The 24,046-nt window shown below is 31.4% G+C and overlaps 1 protein-coding gene across 3 annotated transcripts; it reads right to left on the bottom strand.

The window, feature by feature from the left end:
• Nucleotides 1-692: 692 nt before the first annotated feature.
• On the bottom strand, nt 693-24,046 carry LOC148278619 (uncharacterized). Of its 3 annotated transcripts, XM_088231138.1 has the most exons (5): nt 23,854-24,046; nt 23,462-23,617; nt 7,532-7,741; nt 4,723-4,974; nt 693-1,045 (listed from the first exon to the last, which is right to left on the bottom strand). In XM_088231138.1, exons 1-5 carry the CDS (start codon nt 23,932-23,934, stop codon nt 863-865), a joined length of 882 nt encoding a protein of 293 aa, XP_088087264.1. In that variant the 5' UTR covers nt 23,935-24,046; the 3' UTR covers nt 693-862. The 3 variants fall into 3 exon arrangements, 2 of the variants coding, with proteins under 2 accessions (XP_088087264.1, XP_088087266.1); XM_088231140.1 differs by lacking the exon at nt 23,462-23,617; XR_015823141.1 differs by lacking the exons at nt 693-1,045; nt 4,723-4,974; nt 7,532-7,741; nt 23,854-24,046 and adding exons at nt 16,378-18,929; nt 20,502-20,655 and having other exon boundaries at nt 23,462-23,583.

The following is a 24,046-nucleotide window of genomic DNA, read 5'->3' as shown; positions in this document are numbered from 1 at the left end:
AAGCATTTTTGTCCTTATGCCGCCCGATTTGCAGTAACTTAATGTTCTTAAAATTAATATTTAAAAAATCTTTGATTATTGAGTACATGAAAATAACATTTTTAAATGTATAAATTGTATGTATTAATTTGATATGTAATATATTTTCTTTACTTACTTTGTATACTATGTGGAAATCTGTTATTAGTTCTGAGTTTATACACTATATCTGTTTGTTTACTAAAAATATGTATGTAGAACTGTTGATTTCCCTAATAAAATAAAATAAAATAAATTATCATATTATATACCTACATAAAATTAAACATTTACCCCGTTCTAAGTCAGTGAAAAAAATATATATAAAAAAACCGTAATCAATACATAGAAAAATAAATAAAATTATTAGATATAGTGAAAAATATGGAAAAATTCATAGTTCAAAAAAATAGTAAAAAATGAAGTAAAAACATAATAAAAAATGTAGTAAAAAATGTAGTAAAAAGTAAAGTAAAAAATATAGTCAAAAACGTATTTAAAAAGTAAAATATATAATAAAAATAAACTACATAGTAAGGAACATAATAAAAGACAAAGTCAAAAACATATTTCAAAATCCAGTAAATACGTAGTAAAAAACAAAATACAAAGCAAGAAACATAGTAAAAGACATACCAAAAATAAATCAGTTGTATGTAGGTATATATTTAGTCATGTATTTTTTTATTTTAATGAGTGAAGCATTTATAAGGAAACAAAATAAATCTGAATAATTTATGAGATTAACATATTGATTATTATCCAAAAATTTACTATAATCAAACGTGTTCCAGTGGTCAGTTTGTCCTTTTGTTCTGTCGCGTCGTGATAAACAATGTTTCCTTTAAAAGGTGTATGGGTTTTTAAAGACAGCAGATCTGGAGATGTAAGGATTACCAAACCGATTTTCTCTGTTGTAGATGAGGCTGTCAAGTGGATGAACTCGAGGAATGTTCCTGAATGGGTTTTCCAGCTCTACGCGCCTTTGAGGAACTGGATAATTGATATTGTAAAAGTCCACTGGAGCCTGAAATGAGAAAGCCAATTTGATTTAAATAATTGAAGGATCAAAGTACACGTGTATTCAAAAACAAAACGAAACACAAATGCAAATATCGCCGGTTTACTCTAGCCACAAAAATATTATGATGTGGGAAAAAACATTTATTTTATTTTAATTTTTTTATTTAATTAAGGAAACCAACAGTTCCACGTACATATTTATAGTAAACAAGCAGATATAGTGTATAAAATCAGAACCATTATCAGATTTCCACAAAGTGTACAAAGTAAATATGGAAAATATAATACATATTACATAAATACACTAGCCCAACAGACGTTGTGCTGCCCGGAAGTTAGCTTGCCTGCTATTAGATTGGAAAAAGACGTTTCATTAATAAGAAGGTACCTAGGTACTTTATGATTAAATCCGAAAACTAAAAATTATTCATATTCAAATATTGAATTTTAGTAGGTACCTAGGTACTTGTTTATGGTTGAATTCCAAAACATAAAATAATTCATTTTCAAATATATAATTATTTTTGCAAATGTCAAACTCGGTTCTTCTCACCAACAGGGGTGCATTTTATTAATGAATTCGATTTTCAACAATGTGTTGAATGTCAGATAATTTTATTTTAGTAATAGGAATTTATTGAAAGAATCTGATTGGGATCCATAAAAAGCGAATGTTGTTTGTAAATATTCAATAACAAACTTTTTTTAAACACAAAAAAAACAACATCCTTAAATTTTTTTTGTATTTGCATTTTCATCGGATGCAACCCTGGTAGGTCGATGAAAATAAGATTTATGCTTCTAACTTTTTTTTAAACATTTCCGATTGCAAATTTTAATATATCCACGAACACGCGCAGCGCAAAGATCTACATTTTGCTAAAAAACCGGACGTAAATCGGTCAAGCCGTTTAGGAGGATTTCAGTGACATCACACGTACAGAGGAATTATATATATAAAAATGTAAGTTTTAACATATAAAAATGATATTTTTATGTCTTTATTTTTTTAATAAATAAAGAAAATATTTTTAAAAAAAAAGAACAGTTATAGTAAATTGGGCGGGTTAGGACAAGGATACATGAAAATAGGATAAGGAGGAGAAGGAAGATGTACATATTTATTATTTCAATGTCTACTAAGTTACATAATGCATTTTTATTATAAAATTTAAATCTGATAGAGTGATGTTTCTGTAGTCTACGTCTTTAAATTTTGTATTATAATACACTGAAAACGTCCTACGAAAAACAGCACTTCTAACTTACGATGTTATACTTATTGGTACATAAAACAGGTGGCACCGTTTGCAAATCCTGTTTGGAACATGTATTGTTATTAAATTAAGTTATTCTGTACAATCAACTATTCGTGTCATAATGTTAAGAAGCATTAGTTGGTCCGCAAAACTCTGCGGTATTGCAGAGAAGTTATTCCATTGTAGGTAGAGGCAGCGAGAGTTGATGCATAAGAAAGACCGGTTTTGTATTTTAGATAATTTATAAATTTGTTCTGAGTTGTTCTATTCTTTTTATATATGGCATACTGGGGATTCCATATCTGAGATGCGTATTCAAAATGGCTTCTAACAAACGTATAATATAATGAAATTAGGGCCTTGAGATTATTATCGAAGTGTTTACTCATTCGAATTATGAAATCTAACAAGCTCAATACTTTAGAGGTAATTTTATTGTTATGCGATTCAAAAAGTAGTTTAGAGTCTAAAACAATCAAAAGATCTTTAATTTCGTGTTTTCTCATTAGTACATTATTGTTTAGTTTGTAATCAAAATAAAGAATTTTTATTCTTGTTTTTCAAAGAAAAAAAATATTTAACCAATGTTAAGACATATATAGTCGGGAGGTTAGTCGTTTTTAGGTAACGAAATATAAAAATAATAAACAAATACGACTATTTTTTACAAGAATAAAATAAACAAAAAACTAATTCGTTTAATTATTGGAGATGTACATATTATTATATACTTACTTTGATAATGTACATAAGATCAAATCAATCGTTCGTATTAAATTAGTAGTTAGCTGCGTGTACCTTCTAATGTATTGGTAATTAGACCCAGGTACTAATTATTACAAACATCGTGCATATGTAATCGCACAAGTAATTATTACATATGGGTGAACAGGTTCTAATCTTGTGACATGATTCTGCTGACAGAATTCAACTATCATGTAATTTATACATTTGTAGTGTGGCCAACAGAACCACACCAGAACCTTTAATATCACATTATGTATATAACAAAATAGTCCTCTTTATTAAAGCCAAAAATACAGGTCAACACGACACTCCGCTAATTAATATTCTACATTATTAACTGGAATCCCAGCATATCCCACGCTCTGGAAACATTCATCTTAATATTTATCTGGCAATTAAAAAACAACAAGCCAGCCTCGTGGCGCAGAGGTTAGGTTAGGTCAAAAATTCTAATCCAAAAAAAAAATCACTCAAAATTTTCAATGATCAAATTATTATGATCAAGTGTTTTTTATAATAATAAAGTGACTAAAACTAAAATATTAAATTTTGTACGACTGGCAACACTTTTGGCGTTTCAGCTAAAATCTGTTATGGATCAAAGTAATTGGTTTCCTTACAATATTTGAGTTTGTCCAAATGTTCGTGGACAAAAGACTGGATTTCACCCCCTTGGGAGTCATTAAGATGAACAAATTACAACAGGGATGGAGAATACCTTAAATAAGGGAATATGGAAGTCTAGGCATTTACAGGGCTTATGACCTATCATTGGCTGGTTTAAGTGGCCACTTTATACACTGTGTAACATTCACCATTTTGCCTATGTTTGAACATCCAAATTTCTTCAATGTTCGTAGACAAAAGACTGGATTTCACCCCCTTGGGAGTCATTAAGATTAACAAATTACAACAGGGATGGAGAATACCTTAAATAAGGGAATATGGAAGTCTAGGTATTTACAGGGCTTATGACCTGTCATTGGCTGGTTTAAGTGGCCACTTTACACACTGTGTAACATTCACCAATTTGCATATGTTTGAACATCCAAATTTCTTCAATTCTTCCATTTGTTGATTTTAGTGAAGTTAAAGAAATTCATCTGACTAAATTATTTCACATACTAGGCAACGCCTGAAAACAATTGTTCAATTTTTAAACTTCTTGGACCAGTTGGTTTCATTACAATATTTGAGTTGTTACACAGTGTGTAAAGTGGCCACTTAAACCAGCCAATGACAGGTCATAAGCCCTGTAAATGCCTAGACTTCCATATTCCCTTATTTAAGGTATTGTCCATCCCTGTTGTAATTTGTTAATTGGTTTCCCATTTGTTTTCTCGGCCTCAAAATCTTTTTTACTGACAGAATTAATCATTAATCGCATGGATAATAACAGGAGCAATATATTTTAAAAAAATCGAGTATCTGTAAAAGTTGCGTCACAAATGACACTATATAAGCCATCGGATGATCCTTCTTAGTTCTAATAATTCTTGACACCGGCAATATAAAAGTGGTTAGGGCACAAATTAATCACGATGTATCAAATACGACAATATTCGCAAACTCAACAGTATTATCAGTTACGACAGTTTTTCTAGATACGGCCTGTTCTACTGCCGGATAAGATATTTAATTAGAAGAAAATTAAAAATAAAATAAATAGTCATACCTGCACATTCAAACCAATTAGTTCTAATTCCAGTGGTGAAAATCTTGGTGGTTTACTAATTTGAATACCACCATATGGGTTCAGTTGGTCATAATATTGGCTGATTGAATTTGTTTTCCAAATCTCTTGGTCAACGTGTGGTGGCTGGTTCGGTTGTAATAGTACGGGGTAGAAAATTGGTCCGTGGGGTTCTTCAAAAACCTTTCGCAAAATATCTTCTTGTTCTAAGATGCGTTGAGTCAAAACTGCATTCTGAAATGTGATTACTTTCTCAACAAACATGTCCATCCCCGGTAAGATATTTTTTAAAAAATGTTGAAATTAAAAAAACAAAAAAACATACAAAAAATGTTGAAATGGCGTTCTAGGTAGGGTAGACTGAGTACGGTTAATCCAGGGTACGATTGTGACAGTCGTTGTATTAGCGAAACTAAAAGAAATAGGAAGGGTACAAGGAGAGTGAAGAACGGCGTGCCCGTCTGGACGTTTTTGCAATATTGCGTCAGCCATCGCGCGACACTAACGTCTGCAGAAACCTAGGGTAAAGTAGACAAAGATTGTCCACTCTATACAGTGATTTCCCGCTATCAATCAATATATATTTTTTCAAAAACGCGTGTAAATAGTAAAAATTTCAAAAAATGACTGTATTGTTTCAATACAAACACAAAATCTACTTTACTGACAGAAAGCGTGACGTTGCTGAGAAGTGATAAAATATTTTGTGGAGCTCGCCGACCTTTTTTCAATTAATAAAATATTTCTTACGGAATTTTTTAACGTTTTACTTTTATAAATATGTTTTATGTTTTTTTAAATAATAAATTCATGTAAACTATTTATTGACAATTCTTGATGGAATTCTATTGTAATGATGTATGATATATATTTTCAAGAAGGCAATTCAGAGTCTGTTGAAGAAATGTATCAAAATTATATAAATTCCCTTGTATTGAAATTTTAAATGTTAACACGTATTTAAAAAAATATTTTTAGCCAAAAAAATATTGTAAGTCTTATTTATGTTTGTGTTTTTTTTTCATTTTAGCTTAATGTAAAAGTTTTAGTATTTAAAAGTTGTTTAATTCATCGTTTTTTTTAACGACAATACAAAAGTGGGCAATCGTGGCAATCACTATAAAAAAGTGGGCAATCATTGTGGTTTTATGGGGTTTATTTTTACTGTTAAAAAAAAAAATCACTTTAATACAGTGGAAGCGATTAAATTCAAAGGTATAAGAGATAAATATATGAAGATTTGATGCCAAACTCTTTTATTTTTATTGAATGAGTACGGTCAAACCTACAACCATTCAAAGTCAAAATTTCTAGCAATCAATTTCAGGCAATCATTACCTACTCGTACTTTACCCTACATGACTTTTTTGCAGTAAAAAGGCAGTATTTTTTTTCGATTTCTTTTGATAATTGTTTTTATATGTGTACATATAGAATTATTAGTGTTTTTCCTTGTTTTAAGTTTGATATTGAAGTATTTTGTATTGTCATGGCGGTTGTTTTTTTTGCAAAGCACTGTCACAACCGCCCCTGGGGTATGGTCAGTTGTAACATTTTTTCTTTTTTTTCTAATATGCTCTTATGAGTTAACCATTGTATTTAGGGAACAAAATTTTAGTATTTATACGTAGACAAATTTACGCTTTACTATATAAAACTCCTTTCTTTCAGCTAATTGGCATACAAACAAAATAATGAGCGATCAATATTTATCAAGATCTTTCTATTACACACAACTTATCAAACTACGACAAATCGCTGGGCAGGTCATGCAACCCATAAGGCTCCATTATCATACAATATTGTAAGTACGTCCATATGATTGTAGACAAGACTTTCAAGAGACAAGAATTTCACAATTAAATAAAAATTTATTGTAACACAAAGGGAAACATTTTTGAGAAGGGAATATGGAATTTTTACATGGAACATTTACATGGCTTGTGATCTGTCATTGGCTGAATTAAGTGGCGCGTAACTATGTGAAATTCACCATTCTATGTTCAAATATCCACATTCACTCAACACTTTCATCTGTTCACTTCTGTGAAGTAAAAGAGTTGTGTGTAAAATAGCCGCTTAAACCAGCCAACGACAGTTCGTAAGCCCTGTGAAAGCCTAGACTTCCATAATCACATCTCAAAAATGTTTTCCATCTCTTTTGTAATAAATTTACATCCCTTATAATTAACTGGGACGAGGTTTCAGCTAACCTAAACAGAGGTGGTTGGATTGTATAAGATAGAGATTGAGATAATAGCACTTTAGTGAAAAGAGTGAATAATCAAATCTGCACAACAGTTGGAATGTTTTTTTACTTTAACAAATGATAAATAATGCAAGCATTCCATTTTTTGTAATACTAAAAAGAGTTTAATCATGTATTAGATCAGTCTGGCTGACCATACAACCTAACTTCTGTATTTTGCAGAATTAGTATGTTATGTGTGAAATAATCTGGATTTATTGGCTAGTTTCATGGCATACTGCTGGCGCTGGGCGTTTTATTAATATTTTTAATTATATTTGGAGAAAAACACAAACGGTGGCAATGATTTATAAGAAATAATTATTATTTGTTTGTTTTTCTAGTAAAGTTACCGAAAACATTATTATTGACATTCAAATATAATGGAAAACTGCGCATAATCGCTTATATGGACGATTCGCCCCTGCTGGATAGAGTCAGCCGGAGACAGATGGGGAGATAAAGTTTGCCTTGACATGGCCAGAACCACAAATGGGAGGTGTTGATGTAGAGACTTCACTTTAAAAATAAAAAAATACTCACAAGTTTGTTGTTTTCTTCGGCGTGTTGATCTTTAAGAACAATTATTTTTGGCTCATCTACAGCGGGATACTGGACAAAAACTTCTTTCTGCACTTTATCAACTGGTTTGACTACATCCAACAGAATTGTTTCGCTCTTCTGGTGTGCCTCTTGAGGTTCAACGGGGTTCGAGGAAGCCAAGGCGTAGAGCAAAGAGAAAATAATAAATCCCTGCAATAAATCAATTTTTTTGTAATTGACAAAATAACGGCGTATAGTAACATTCTTATTTTTCGCAAAAACAAAACAGATAGTCCAACATTGATTTGAGTATGTTTAAATGTTTGCAGATAGGCTGGGTTTCCTCCCTAGGAAGTTAGTTATTTAAATCTAAATTTGTTGCAACCAGATAAATCTCATTTCTTAGAATCTAGTTGACAGCCAAGTGAATATCACCCCCATGATAAAGGTTTCTGCTCCTTTACTTCACAAAAGCCCACAGGTGGAAGAGCTGAGGAAATGTGGATGTTTAAACATGGAGAATAGTAAAGGTTACAATGTTTAAAGTGGCCATTTAGACCACCCAATAACAGGTCATAAGTCCTGTAAAATCTCTTGCATCAAATGTAGAAAATAGATAGTATTTATGTACTGTCACAATCTAAATAAAATGCCTCTAGAACCTAAAAGTACTGATAAGGTTGGATATAGGAAGTAAGGCAGGGTGAGTTTCTTTATTTATTGGAGTTACACACTGTGTAACAATAACCATTCTGCCTTTGTTTAAAAATCTACATTTTCTCGACATACACAGTGTGTAAATCAGCCAATGACATGTCATAAACCCTATATATACCCAGATATGTAAAATTTTGTTGGGGTTCGGTCTAAAACAAATACTTTTCAAACATGGCTTAATTCTACAATATTTAATATATAATTATTTGACGACCGCTACACGGTGTATAGAAGAAATTGTGAATCAAGTGCGTCAACATGTAAATAGGGAGGGGGAGTACTAGCTGCTATTTCTAATAAATTAAATTCAACAAGGAATTATCTTGGGAGAGTGGTGGCGAAGACCTATGGATAGATATTAGGCTTTCTGCTAACTCAAATATTCATAATTTTATTTAGATGCGTATATTATTAATATTTACATGTGTATATCGATGTATTTTATATTGTCGAATTAATTTTTACAATAATTTAATTTTAATTTTAATCTTTTGAATTGTTAATTTCATATAAATTCATGTTTTTTTTTTCTTTTTTTGTTTTGATTTATTTATTTTTCCATACATATATTATTTACATACTCGTAGAAATATAATTACAAAAATACACTTGAGAAAAATACATCTTAAAATTAAGCCATAACATAAATTGGAAAAAATGCCCACAAAGACTTCAGCGTCTGAGAGTGGGCCATTCCTTTTTTAATTATGAAAAATTTATCTTTATATATATATATAATTCCTCTGTACGTGTGATGTCACCGTACTTCTCCTAAACGGCTTAACCGATTTACGAGCGGTTTTCAGAGAAATGAAGATCTTTGCGCTGTGCGTGGTCGTAGATATTAAAATCTTTAATCGAATATGTAAAAAAGAAGTTAGGAGCATAAATGTTTTATTCATCGATCTACCAGGGTTGGATTTGCAAAAAATGGAAAGATATGATTTTTTGTGTATAAAAAAAGTTTGTATTTTTGGGCGTAAAAAAATATTGTTTTTGAATGTTTACAAATATCATTTGTTTTTTGTGGATCTCAATCAGATTCTTTCCTTAAATTCCTTATAATTTCCACCCATTTATTTCTTTTTATTGGATTTTCGGTAACACTAAAATAATATTGAATTTAATACATTTTTAAAAATCGTATTCCTACATAAGCACACCCCTTTGTCGGTGAGATGACCGGAGTTTGACGTTTGCAAAAAGAATGCTATATTTGAAAAAATATATATTTTATGTTTTGGAATTCAACCATAAACAAGTACCTACTTAAATGTAATATTTGAATATTAACTAATTTTAGTTCCGGAATTTAATCACAAGCAAGTACCTAGGTACCTACTTATCAAAATAAGTATTTTCCCAAGGCAAGCCAACGTTTGGGCAGGACAACGTCTGTCGGGTCAGCTAGTATCATATAAATATGATATGACATGGCCATGAAAAGAAAAGAAAAGAAAAATAAAAGAAAAATCAAACTTGTAACTATTATTACTATAATTATTGTTGTACTTAAAAAAATTATTATTATTAAACTGATTATTACGAGACTGTTTAACTTTGTTAAGATTCTAGTAAAACTCTATTCGATTGTATAAATTACATCTATTTTAAATTAAATTTTATTAAAATTAATCACGTATATTTATTTTAATAAACTCCTTTAATCACATTTAATGAAAATTAAATTAAGGTCTTTTTACAATTTTTAATTTTTGTTTTGTTACTATGTTCACATATAATTGATAAATTATAAACTAACTAACTAACTAACTAACTAACCATCACGCCATTTCCCCAGGGGGGTAGGCAGAGAGGATAGAACGCCACACCACTCTGTCCTGGCACACTTCCTTTGCTTCCTTCACATTCATACATCTTCTCATGCACGCACGTCGATTATTCCGACTTTTCACATGACCACATTCAAGAATTTGTTGTACTTGATCATGCCATGTCTTTCTCGGCCTTCCTCGACTTCTACAACCAGACACATTCGCATCATAAATCTTTTTAGCCGTTCTTTCATCATTCATTCGCTCCACATGACCGAACCATCGCAAAAGACCTTTCTTAATTTTGTCGATAATGCTTAACTCAGCCTTGCATTCTGCTCTAATTTCGACATTAGGGCACCTATCATACATTGTTTTTCCGCACATTCGCCTGAGGGATCGCATTTCAACAGCATTCAGTCTACTTTCGTCCCTTTTTTTCCAACTCCATGCTTCGCTTCCATACATTAGGGTTGGTACCAGAACTCCATTATGAACTGCTAATTTAGCCTCTTGCGATAGACACTTATTTGCTACGACAGACTTTATGGCACTATTAATTCTGTTACCGGGACTAACCCTCCTTTCAATATCCTTGTCCATATTTCCATCTCTAGTAAACATACTACCCAGATATACAAATTCTTCGACCTGTTTCAAACTATCTCCATTTACTTTTTTTTACTTATATTTTACTTTTTGAGAACTGAAAATAAATAAAAAAATTATTCTACCTTCTATAAGATAGTCTCTATTCTCTATATCTTTGGTAATATGAAACAAATAACTTTTTGAAACATTAGTAACAATATTTTTTCTTATTTGTTGAATTTTTTTTTGTTAAGAATCAATTATTCACCTGTTTATTGAAAGATCAATATAAAAATCTCCCTAGCATTTTTATCTTTTTTTTAAAGTACATAATATCGTCGTGATCGTAGAGCAACGATGGATGTGCGAAACATGCGACCTTGACTTTCTTGTATATTTGATCTTGAAAAGGTTTTATAAAGGATTTGTATTCCAGGTATAAAAAAATACTTGTACATAACTAGCCCTCAGAATAATCATTCGCTCAAGAGAAGCCCTTTACGAGTCTATTTCATAGAACAGAGGCTCCCAACCCCGTGCCCGCGGGCACCATGGCGCCCGCGGAACGATTCGTATGTGCCCGCCACTATTCGACAGATACAAATTTTTTTTACAAACATTAATTAAAAATGGGAATCATTTTTATTTATTTGTATGAGTTTTCATTTTTTGAGTTCCTAGGTTTATTTAAAAGGCTATATATCGAGCCAATTGTTTCCTTCTGTATTAATTATTTTATTTGCCAAATAAATGTAATGGAAATGACCGCATGTATTGCAGATTTTGTTCAAGGTAAGACAGAAGAACTAGAGTTAGTAATTTTGTACCTTAGAATGATATTTTGCTAAAATCCTTAATATCAGAGGACTTTTGGAATACAGTGGACAGAGAAAAGTTCCCATTTTTTAAAAAAGCGGCACATAAAATTTAATCATTTTTCGGTTTGACATATTTATGCAAATCATTGTTTGCTAATAGGATTATCGTCATACTCTCCTTATTATGAGGCACTGGTCAATGATATGCAATGCCAAAGATCACATTGACATATTGATATTATATTTTTTTGTAAAATATTTTATTTGTGTTTTTTGTGTACTTTGCTTACGTTATGTAAATGCATTTCTCTGTGTGTATGCAACTTGAATAGTAATTTTACTGTTTTAAAACATTTTTGTTTATTATTTATTAATAAATTATGAATTTAAGAAAATGAGAAGTTATTGAAGGAGTTTGTCGATTAAAAATAGGCGGTGCCCGCCACTCTACCGATATTTTATAATGTGCTCTAGAGTGCAAAAAGGTTGAGAACCCCTGGAATGGAAAAAAGAATTCCAAATTTTTATTTACAAACGTGTAACTTGCGCAATATTATTTTTGGTATGTGTTATAGGCGGTGCCCGCCACTCTACCGATATTTTATAATGTGCTCTAGAGTGCAAAAAGGTTGAGAACCCCTGGAATGGAAAAAAGAATTTCAAATTTTTATTTACAAACGTGTAACTTGCGCAATATTATTTTTGGTATGTATATTTTACATATTTATACACACACAATTCTGGGTTTTTTATCCCAAGGGGGAGTAGGTATATTATTATTTATATCACTACAGAGATGGGTAGAATTTTTTGTTTCAAGATTATGGATATTCGAGCGTTTACAGGGCTTATGACCTGTCATAGGTTGGGTTCAAGTGGCCACTTTTATGTAGAATTCTACAACATTCCCCAAAACCAAAAATGTCACCGATATGGATATTCGCTAATAAGCGGAATGGGGAATGTTGTAGAATTCTACATAAAAGTGGCCACTTGAACCCAACCTATGACAGGTCATAAGCCCTGTAAACGCTCGAATATCCATAATCTTGAAACAAAAAATTCTACCCATCTCTGTAGTGATATAAATAATAGTGTAACTTGCGATTCTCGACTTGTGTCACTACGTGTTGTGTCGATCATAACTGTAGCTAATTTCATTGTTTATAATCGTTGAACGGTTTTTGTCCGTATGGGCGACTCTATAAGCCAGTGGCGTATAATTACTCTAAGAACTAACCCAAGTATCAAATGATAAACTTTTGTACTCAGTTATCAAGTTGCGACAGTGCGATTACCTACCATGCAAGGTTCTCTAGAAATATTTATTTTAAAGGGTGATTTTACACTAGAATATTTCATAGTCCTTGGACTGGTACCTAAAGCGTAAGACTGTATCAATGCAGTGACCTATGCACAATTAGGTGTGGAAAAGTAATGATAATGATGTGACACAAAGTGTAAAAAAAAATGCTCTTATGTAAATTTGAAGTAAATCACATGCGTCGTTGTTCGACGATCACGATGATATATTACCCTTAAAAGCTGCATGACGTATTTTCATCACATTATTTGACAATGAAAAAAAAAAAAATTCTAATAGTAAAAATAACTGTACTTACAATTTTATCCATGATGGTTGAATATTCGTCAAAATGTCGAGTAAAGAGTAAATTAGTTTAAATAAAAACTTTACTATTTATATTGAAGTTTTGTATCAGCCGCTAATGGGACATTACATTGGTAATCATAAACTATCTACCAAAACACGGTGTCTCATTAAAAGTCGTTATAAAATAGTTTGTATGAAAGATACATATATGGCTAGCTCAAAGCAACAGCAAGATATCTCTGAAGTATATATTCTGAGATAATCGGACTCTGAGGTGTGCATAGTGTCTGGCTGAATTAAATTATCTAAAGTAGATTATGAATCGATGAATTGATTGATATTATATACATATATTTGAATAGACTGTCATTTTACACTATGTCCCTTTATGTACACGCTTGCATGATGCGTTATTAATAGATGAATCATTTTACAATTGCATTAAAATTTTTATAAATTCTTAATATATAAATATTGTACAAAAATACATTTATGTTTATATAAATTTCTTCTTAATATTTCAATCGTGTAGTAAAATTACAAAGAACACCAACCTATAATAATATTATTGACATATTTTCCACAATATTATCTAAAGATATAAAACTATAAAGCTTTATTAATTATCTTACACTTACATACATGTATATCATTAAACACTTACTTTGTTTAAAAAAAATCCGAAATTCAAATTTAAATATCTAAATTCCCTATTATTTATCATAAACACTTAGCTTTGCCCTTTACTATTGGTTTTTCCCGCAATTATAATTAGTGTAAATAATATAGTTTTTAAGATTATTTTTATTTGTACTTAACTATACTAGGGGACCGACAGACGTTGTCCTGCCCGAACGACGCAAAAGACTTTTCATTGATAAGTAGGTACCTAGATGCTTGTTTGTGATTGAATTCCAAAACTGAAAATTGACAATATTAAAAAAATATTGAATTTAAGTAGGTTCTTGTTTATGCTTGAATTCCAAAACATAAAATAAATATTTTTTCAAATATGGCATTCTTTTTGCAAACGTCAAACTCCGGTCGTCTCGCCAACAAAGGGGTGTACTTATAGGAATACGATTTTTAAAAATGTACTGAAATTAATATTATTTTAGTGTTACCAAAAATCCAATAAAAATAAACAAATGGGTAGAAATTATAAGGAATTTAAGAAAAGAATCTGATTGAGATCCACAAAAAACAAATGCTGTTTGTAAACATTCAATAAACAATTTTTTTTATACTCAAAAAAACAACATCTTTCCATTTTTTTGCAAATGCATTCTCCTCGAATGCAACCCTGGTAGATCGATGAATAAAACATTTATGCTCCTCACTTATTTTTTACATATACAATTGAAGATTTGAATATCTACGAACACACAGCTCAAATATCTATATTTCGCTGAAAGCTGCACGTAAATCGGTTAAGCCGTTTAGGAGGAGTACGGTGACATCACGCGTACAGAGGAATTATATTTCTAAAGATAAGGACATTCAATCCATCTTATCTTCACATTCGTTTGAAAATGCCCTAACAAGGCGAAACAATTGTCACGAATTTTTTGTTTTTATATTTGTAAAAATAAAATAAAGTCGACTCAAATCAATGTCTGATCTTTTATATTATAAGTTTAGATTATGAATACTATATTTTCACAAAGTTAAACTATCTAACTTCAATATTACACTATCGGAAAACATTAATTTATTTAATGATAATGATAAAATTATAAATAAACTTGTGGTTGAAACTTCTTGGTTTAATTTAACTTATTATTATTTTGACCAACGAGCGCTTTCGCCTAAGTAGGCATCTTCAAGACTGGTGAATTTTTTATAACGTTTACAGCTTTTACACTATTCTTAACATATTTTGGAGATAAGATCAAATAAGTATTTTAACAGGGGACAGAAAACATAAATATTTACAACTAGTTTGCTAAACAGTTCATTTTTGGGAGTTTTTGAAAAAAGTAAAACTAAACCAAGACGTTTCATTGATAATTTTTTTTATAATTTTATCATAATTATTAACTACGGAGTTTTATCAAGAAATATCAACAAAAAACATCAATATTATTAAATTATTTCATTAATTAACATTTTTTTTTTAAGTTTTATTTATTTTAATAAATAAGTAACATAGATAATTGTATTTTTGCTCCCGCAAAGCCGAAGCTTGTCTGCGGGTTACATTACCTATTTTTTTTAAATTTGTAAGTAAGTACATAGTTTAATAATAATTAAAGAATAAAATATATTTATACACTTAAGTTTCACTTGCTGTTTAATAATTTTTTGACTATTTTTTTAAATGAAATTAGGTTTTTGTCTTCACGATTTTTAGCTGGTATTAAATTGTACAGTTTTGGTACTATACTACCCATTGTTCTGTCACCATAGTAGTTTTTCTGTCGTGGTACCATCAGCTGCTGTGCCGATACTTGTCGGGTCATGATCTGGTGGTTTATTTTGGATTTAAAATTGCAATCGAGTTAATGATCTGTCATTATCTTATACTGACACTGTTTGTTAATTGGCAAAACGATAACAAAATCAAATAATATAATATTTGTACTTGTATTCCGAAATCGGAAATTTCAGGTTTATCTCACTGTTGCTTTTGGCTAGCGATATAGTAACACTAATGCTGTTCTTATTTATCATTAATGTTTAAAGAATCGACTTTATGGTCTAACATTTTACCAAATGTTAGTAAATAATTGTACATGAATCCTTACTGACTTTTCTATGTGTACCGGTTACGAGACGTTCCGGTCTCTTTGTCGGGACACCAGTTATACTGACATGCAAAACTCACTATACACCTTCACTATTGTAGTTGCACAACATTTTTAAACCAACGTGCTGATTGGACAAATGCTTATATTATCTTACACTAACGTGCACAGATTACAATTATTTTGCGCAAGTACTATGGTGAAGGTTTATTCTACGTATAGTGTATAAAATAATTGCTATAGTGCCATAATCCAGGGTAAAAATACGAGACTACGTTTGTGTAAAGAAAAGTAAGACCGCTGTTCCTCTTAATCTAATAAAAAATCAAATAAATCACAAAAAAAGTATCGTAAAATATGTTTCAATAACACAAATTTGAAAGCATATGATCAATATTTCGTTAATTCCAAGCTTTCAAAATTTTCCTTCTTTAAAAAAACATGCACTATCCTGGATTGAAACTTAAGATATGAACTCTTTTTTTCAATGATATATTTTGTTGCCCTTTAATGATAAGGAATATTTTTGTGTTTTTTTTTTAATATTTTTTATTTCCTTTTTTAATTACTAAAAAAAAATACCATATTATCTTTTACAGAATATTTTATTTTTTCTTTCTAATGTTACACAAAAATATTATAACTCTCCTTTATTTATTATAGGAGCAAAATTTCATTCACATTTTCTTATATACCCACGAACAGGCCATGCCTTTGTGGGATTTTTTTGTTTACTATTTTTACTATTAATGTGTGTTTACTATTAATGTCTTTTAATTGCTATGTAATTATGCTTATTTTTTTTAATACTCTGTTTTATCTCTGTGAAAAAAAAACAAAAAAAATAAATCAAAAAACATAAAATATTATTACTTTAATAATGGATATATTTTTGTTTTTTATGTATTTATTTACATACATCAGTTTATTGCACATTATTTGAGACATAAGTCCCAACACCATGGGACTAAAAGTCCTGTGTTGAGATGGGACGAGCAATTAGTTGACACAGACACATGACTATATCACCACAAATATAGAATCAGAAACACAAAAAATAATTCAAAAAAACATAAATGTGGCACATCAATATGGTAAACAGTAAACTCAAACATTTGGAAGATCATCATGGAGTTTCCCACTAAAATCCCTCCCACTAAGGAAAATCCAGTCCTTAAGTCCACTCTTGAAAATAGCTTTTGTCCTCGAGAGTTTAATACGCTTAAGAGATGTCTCTGTGCAAAAGCCGTATGGGTTTAGGGTATGACATAATTCGTGCTCTGGGAAAACCTTGTACGGATATTTTGCTGATACATTTCCTCATTGTTCGACTAAGTTTATAACTGAACATCAAGTTTAAAAAAAATCCAAACGCACAAAATTTGTCATGCCAGACACTGGAGGTTAAAAAAATGTAGTGATAGAACAACCTTAAAACTGTAAAATACAGGTCAATTATTTTAAGAAAAATGTTTACGATTATTGAGGGAGACTTTTTAACCGTTTATTCCTTTATTTCGCTATGGTTACCAATAAAACATATTTGTGGATAAATATTCCGTTTTTTTTAATAATAATAAAGTGTCTAACACATTATCTGATTATAAAAAAAATTCATTCTCTTGGATGACGAAAGTGTTTTCCATTTTTTTCAGAAGTTGAAAATAGTGTTCCTTATTCTACAAGCATGTCGGAAAAGCCTATCGATTATTTTAATATTAGATAAAATTGCTTCGGAAGAACCTACACCCAAGTTGTTTATTTTTCACACCTACTGGTTCCCGCCGTCTTAGAAAGCCGGCGGAACTAAAGATATCGGAATTGACGTGGGAGGAGGTGAGAGTGTTGTCTGACGATAGGGTCTCCTGGAGGCGTCTGGATCACCGGGCATCAGGAATTGGACATTAGTCCACACACTCCACCTAGGAGCGGATGTGGAAAAGAAGAATATAAAACACGCGTTATTATTTCATAAACTCGATGGTTAAAGAGGCATTTAAACAAATTAATTAATGATGGTGAAAGAGTAAACAACTACAAACCAAACCACCACGCCGTTGCTCCGTAAGAGTAAGCGGAGAGGATAGAATGCCATATCATTATATTGTTACATGCAGATCTTGCTTCCTCTACATTTATCCAATTTCTCATGCACGCACGCCGATTATTCCGATTTTTGACATAACATTTTTTTGGCAATGCTACTACTAGCTTCTTCCGCATTTATACATTTGTCATACATGCTCTTCTGTCCTGTCTGCATTTGACATGCCCAGACTTGAGATTTGGGTTTATTTGATAATGTCACATCTTCCTTGGTCGTCGTCGTGCGTTACCGTGCTTTCTCGCCACATATATCTGTTTCATCATTCTTTCGTCATCCATTCGTTCTACATAATAAAACCATCTCAAAGACCCTTTTTAATCTTATCAATTATACCTGATTCAGATTTGTACTCTCGCCTGATTTCATAATTTGTAACCCTATCTTACATTGATTTACCACACATTCGTCTAATAGATCGCATTTCTACCACTTTCACTCTGCTTTCATCCTTCCTCTACCAGTTCAGTGTTTCACTTCCATACAATTTCAAGAGTTGGGGCTAAAACTCCGTCGTGCACCAGCAATACAAGAAACAAAACTAACATAATACAAGCAGCAGTTCTTTCTTAAAGAAATTACGAAGTTGATATTTGAATATTATTGAATGAATGATATTGAATTTGATACAAAAAATTATTTAAAAAAAAATTGTTTTAAGTTTCGGCGAATGGTAAATAATTTGATAAACATGATTGGCTTTTATTTTGGAGAACTAAGGATGTTCTATAATCACATTTTTTTGCCTCGAGTCTGGCCACCATGTAAGCAAGAAGTCTTGCAACATTATGACTAGCATTCAATAAATAAATAAACCGGAGAATATCTTTTATGGATAGATAATGTTTCAAGATGTCTCATGGGGCATATAATATTATTTTATCGCGTATACTGTATAAAAATAAAATTTTAACGATGTAGGCACAAATGTCAAATGTTTGGTATATGATGTTTTTATGTCATTTGTTCAAGCTTCCCCCACTTTAAGTCCATTTGATAGCTGTGAACTATTAGAGTAAAATACATATGAAAACCTGAAAGAAAAAAAACATGTAAAATATTTTAATACAATTGAAAACCTTGTTCTTATAACATCAAATCGTCATGATAGTAGAACAACGGCGCATGTGTTTTTTTTTCAATTTAACATCAGAGCAGTTTAATGATTTTTTGTCACTTTATGTCACAACTTGATAAATACAAAACTATATCATTTGATACTTGGGTTAGTCAGGGGTCGGCACTCGAAGAGTTAACGATAAAAAATTCTGTAATTTTGTCAATTTTTTATTTAAAACCTTCCGTGTTTCGTCAAAATATTTAGATTTAAAAAAAAATGTTATTGTTCGATGTAGCCACCTTTAGCGCAGATAAAAGCATCGAGTCCGTCCAGGAAAGCTTCACACGCTGCACGAATGTGGGCTGATGGTAATTTGTCTCATTCTCGGCGAAGAGCAATCTTTAAGGCGTCGACTATCTCATATTTTTTAGCTGATACTTTAGCCTCTAGAATGGACTCGATGGAAAAGTCCATTGGGTTTAAGTCCGGGGAATTAGAGGCCACTGTCGTGATGAAATGAAGCTGGGAACTTTTTTGTAAAAAACGTTGGGTTTCACGTGCTTTATGGGATTGTGCCGAGTCTTGTTGAAAGGTCCAATGGTTTCTACTGATTTTTTTACGTGCCCAAGGTAACAACGCATCATTTAAAATCTTTTCGCGGTAGATTTGCTGATTTACCTTTACGCCCTGTTCAATGAAAACGAGTGGTGAGCGTCCTGTGGCAGTTACCGCGACCCAAACCATCACTGATGCAGGCGCTTGTTTTCGCAGAACAATTCGCTGGTCCAAGTTGTCTTTTAATTTGCACTCTAACCTAACCTAACCTAACCTAACCATGCATGGTCGATTTGTTTGTTTACATATTGCTGAACCATAACATTTTTTTCATCGGAAAAGACCAATTTTTCTAGGTCACCACCAACGTGCGAGTGTTTTAACACCTTTGCTTTTGCTAGGCGTGTTGCCTTTTGTCCAAAAGTGCGTTAAATCTTGCACTTTTTTTATTTTGTAGGGCTTCAATCGTACTTCATTTTTTTTAATACGAGTCCCATGCTACAAGTAGACGCATTGAGATTTTCCGCCAACCGAACTGCGCTTTGTCGTGGATTACCTTGAATTCTGGCCTTCACCTTTCGAACCATTTCTGTCGATGTTGCTGTTTTTGGATGTCCACCTCCATAGCGTTTTTGTATGCTACCAGTATCATTGTAATGTGAAACGGTCCAAACATTTTGTTCACATGTAAATGACGTACCTCATTAATAATTGTTGGTTGCGATTTTCAGCCAAATACAGAGCAATAACACTACAATGTTAAGTTTGAATTCCATTTAGATAACTTTTTTCAACTGTGACGTAAAACGATATGCTTCGGTACAATTATTAACAATATTGACTGACACGTGTCATAACATGAGCGCACTGTCATTAGCCGTTTGGTTGCTACAGCAGCGTGAAGTTGGTAACACTTCGAGCGCCTACCCCTGTATATTCGGTCCAAACATATATTTATTTTTTTAAATAAAAAAACTAAAAACATACAAACCAAAATAAAAAGTTGCGGCACAAAAAGTAAGAAATAAAGTGGTAAATGATTTGGATATAAATAACATCCATATTGTAACACAAGCAAGAAGAATATAAAATGTATATCCAATAACGGAAAACCAAATCCAAACTTCAATTATTTTTTCATTTTCCTGAAATCATAACCATAAATTAAAATTTATTTTTCTTATTTCTAAGTTATCTGTATACGCAATAATTGTTTAAGATGTTATTTTTCACACTAAATGGAATTACAAATTAACGTAGTTATGCAGAAAGCAGGCAGTCCACAATTTAAAAAACATTCGATATTGGTGTTATCGGGTGCAGTGAGGTCAATTCTATGTTCTGCAAAAAGCAGCCAGATCGCTTTCATTAAAAAAACTCTTATAATCGCTTTCTGAAAATAGTTTCGAACACAAAAACAGCAATATTTAAAATGTATCCAAATTTGTGTAGACTAGGACTGCATTTAACTCCCTGGGGCGCTGTTAATATTATATTAAAACAGAGATTAATAATATTTTAGAGAAGGTTATATAGAAACTTTTAAACCAGCCAATGACAGGTCATAAGCCTTGTAAATGCCTAGACTTCCATATTACTAATTCTAAAATGTTCTTGAGACGGCATTACTCAATTTGCAAAATCACCAAAAACACCAGAAAAATCATTAAAACTGGTCAAATATATAGTTGATTCTTGTTTGAAATATAAAAAAGACAAATGTTTTCATTCAACAATGTTTTAAATATGTCCAAATGCTTGCAGACTGGCTGGATTTTCTCCCAAGGGAGTTATTCATATTTAAATTTGTTGCAACAGAGAATATGGAAGTCAAGCCATTTACAGGGCTTATGACATGTCATGGGCTGGTTTAAGTGGCCACTTCACACACTGTGTAACATTCACCATTATGCCTATGTTTGAACATCCACATTTCCATGACTCTTCTATCTGTTGACTTCAGCTCTTTTACTTCACAAAAGTCAACAGATGGAAGAGTTATGAAAATGTGTGTACATTTGATTATTCACTCTTTTCACAAAAGTTTCAGGATATTTTTTTTATGGCTGGCTGCTTTCGGCATAACTACGTTAATTAGTGAAGGAAATGAGAAATATTTTATTCTAAATAATATTGTAAGATTCCATTGAATCACGTTAATTTTTATATTTTTTTTATAATTCCCTTTCACAAACTTAAATATAGTTTTTTTTGTACGTACAACCATTGAGGTATGCTAGAGCAAACATGAGCGTTCGAAATATGTTCCCTCAATCTGCGGTTAACTGGCATATGTTTGATAGAACGGACTTTAGTCAGTTGCGAGCGTTCACCGGCTACTTTTCTCCTCGCAATTACTAAAATGCCCATATGTACGCTAAGATACTGCACAAATCGATCTGGAAAAGCGATGGTATAACCTTTCACTGGTAAGTAATGTTAATATCTTAATCAATACTCGTTTAAAATAGCTATTTTAATGTTAAGAAACGTTTTATTAACATGTTACCAGCTATCTCTTGTCTCTGTCCTGGTCAGATAGTCGGGCGTATATTGAAACGTCAAACAAAGGTGACGCGTATGCGGAAGGGAGCGACACACTGAATAGAACTTACAGTAGACCGATGTAAACAGTCCTTGCTTTTTACTGTACTTGTTTTTCTTGTCAAAGTCGACGTGATATGACGTGACAATACCACCGCTGGTCATTCCTTTCTTTTGGGGACGACTTTTTAGCTCGGATTTATATGAAGTGTTATCTCTATATATTATATCTAAATGCGTACAACATCCTTTTTTCTCTCTTTTTTTGTATTTTTGAGAATCGTATTCTTGAAACATACCTAAAAGGTATTTTTCCGCAACAAATCAGTTCCTTAGAACAGTCATCTCCCCTGGAATCGATTGCTGTATGAAGTTGTTGCGAGCAAAATAATATGAGTAGACTATTTTTTTATTGTGAAGATGAATGTAGGAAATTAATAAAAGAAAAGTTACATTTATTTACCAGTCCCAAAGAAGAAGTTCAGTGCTACGGTAAATTTGATGTAAAAAAAATTTCTTACATGCAGTACAAAAAGCATTTAATCGTCTGGCGAAGATTATCAAAACTGTATGAAAAAAATAATTAAAACTAACTAATTTGAAACGTCGCAGATTCAGCTGAATAAACAAATCAATTATTTATTGCCTTGTTATGTGTTGTGATAGATTTCTGGTTTCCGGGTAGCCACGTTTTTCAACGTTTACTGGTTTTAACGGATACTCCTTTTAAATGTCAAAAAAACTCACCATAACGTCAGTTTAATTCCAAAATAACGATATTTTAAAAAATTATAACGATGATAATACGATGCATGAAAATATTTTTAAAATTGGCTTAAAGGCAGGCGCCGTGGCGCAGTTGGTTAGACGGCTATTTGTGAAACTGGCGTCGCGGGTTCGATTCCCGCCAGTTGCAAGAAAAAAATCCAAGAAAGATTTTTTTCTCAATTGGTCTGGGTGTTGTGGTGTATTTTTCATTACCTTCTTCCATATCCCCTCTATCCCACCTGCTGACAAGCCTTAAAATAGAGGCTTAGCGGGTTATTCCTTTAAAAAAAATTGATACTATATTAACAATTTTTCCTTTTTTAAACCACTAAAATTCCTTATTGCAAATACTGTGGCTTAGCGTATTTTTCATGTACGAGTAGTAAATTAACTTTTGTCAAAAGGGCGCAGTATAAAAAAGTACTATTTTATATAATAAATTATATACTTGGGACGTTTTTCACTAATAATAATTTTCGAAATTATGTTTTAAGAATACACATATGACTTTAGTTGTTTTTCATTTAACCAACAAGCCAAATTAATTAGTCTTTTAACTAATAATGTATTTTGTGAACTTTTATTGTATTATAGTGCATGTTTTAAACAAATAAAATAATGTATAATGTGTACACTCACAAATCGTATCCCAATTGCAAGCATTAGAGTAAAAAGACCATGAATTATTCCAAAAACAATAAAACATGTAAAAATTCCAGTCTGAACTTGCGTGTAAAATTTTCCCTGGTGATCGAGTGATCTTGCACAAATGGTTATTGCAACAATGGCCCAAAACTGAAATACAATAAATATTTAACTCAAAACTAACGAGCGTGTTATATACATAATCCTAAATAATGTTTTGAATAACTTGTATAGACAGGTACTGATTTAACCCTTTTAGGAATAATTTTTTACCTACAGATAGATTTTTCGGAATAAAAATTATCATAAATATTGGACTCACTCTCCATAATGTCAATTATAATGTAAATACAAAAATAAAGATAATAGTTGTACTTAAAACTCACCAATTCAAAAACACAAGCAACTATTGAACCAAGTTTCAAAGAATATCCACCAAAAAAATTATCAATTAGTGGGATTGGCATGATCGTAAAATGAGATGAATACGTGGAAAATCGATCTCAGGACAAAAAATACGTTATTCAAAGGTAATTTCTCACTAACTAACTAAAACAAATTTGCATAATTCATTTACAA

This window comes from Micrasema longulum, unplaced genomic scaffold (assembly GCF_059751315.1).
Source record: "Micrasema longulum isolate JH-2025_06_02 unplaced genomic scaffold, ASM5975131v1 h1tg000853l, whole genome shotgun sequence".
Taxonomy (NCBI): Eukaryota; Metazoa; Arthropoda; class Insecta; order Trichoptera; family Brachycentridae; genus Micrasema; species Micrasema longulum.
The sequence above is the reverse complement of the archived record's forward strand: the minus strand, read 5'-3'. Positions and strand labels throughout refer to the sequence as shown.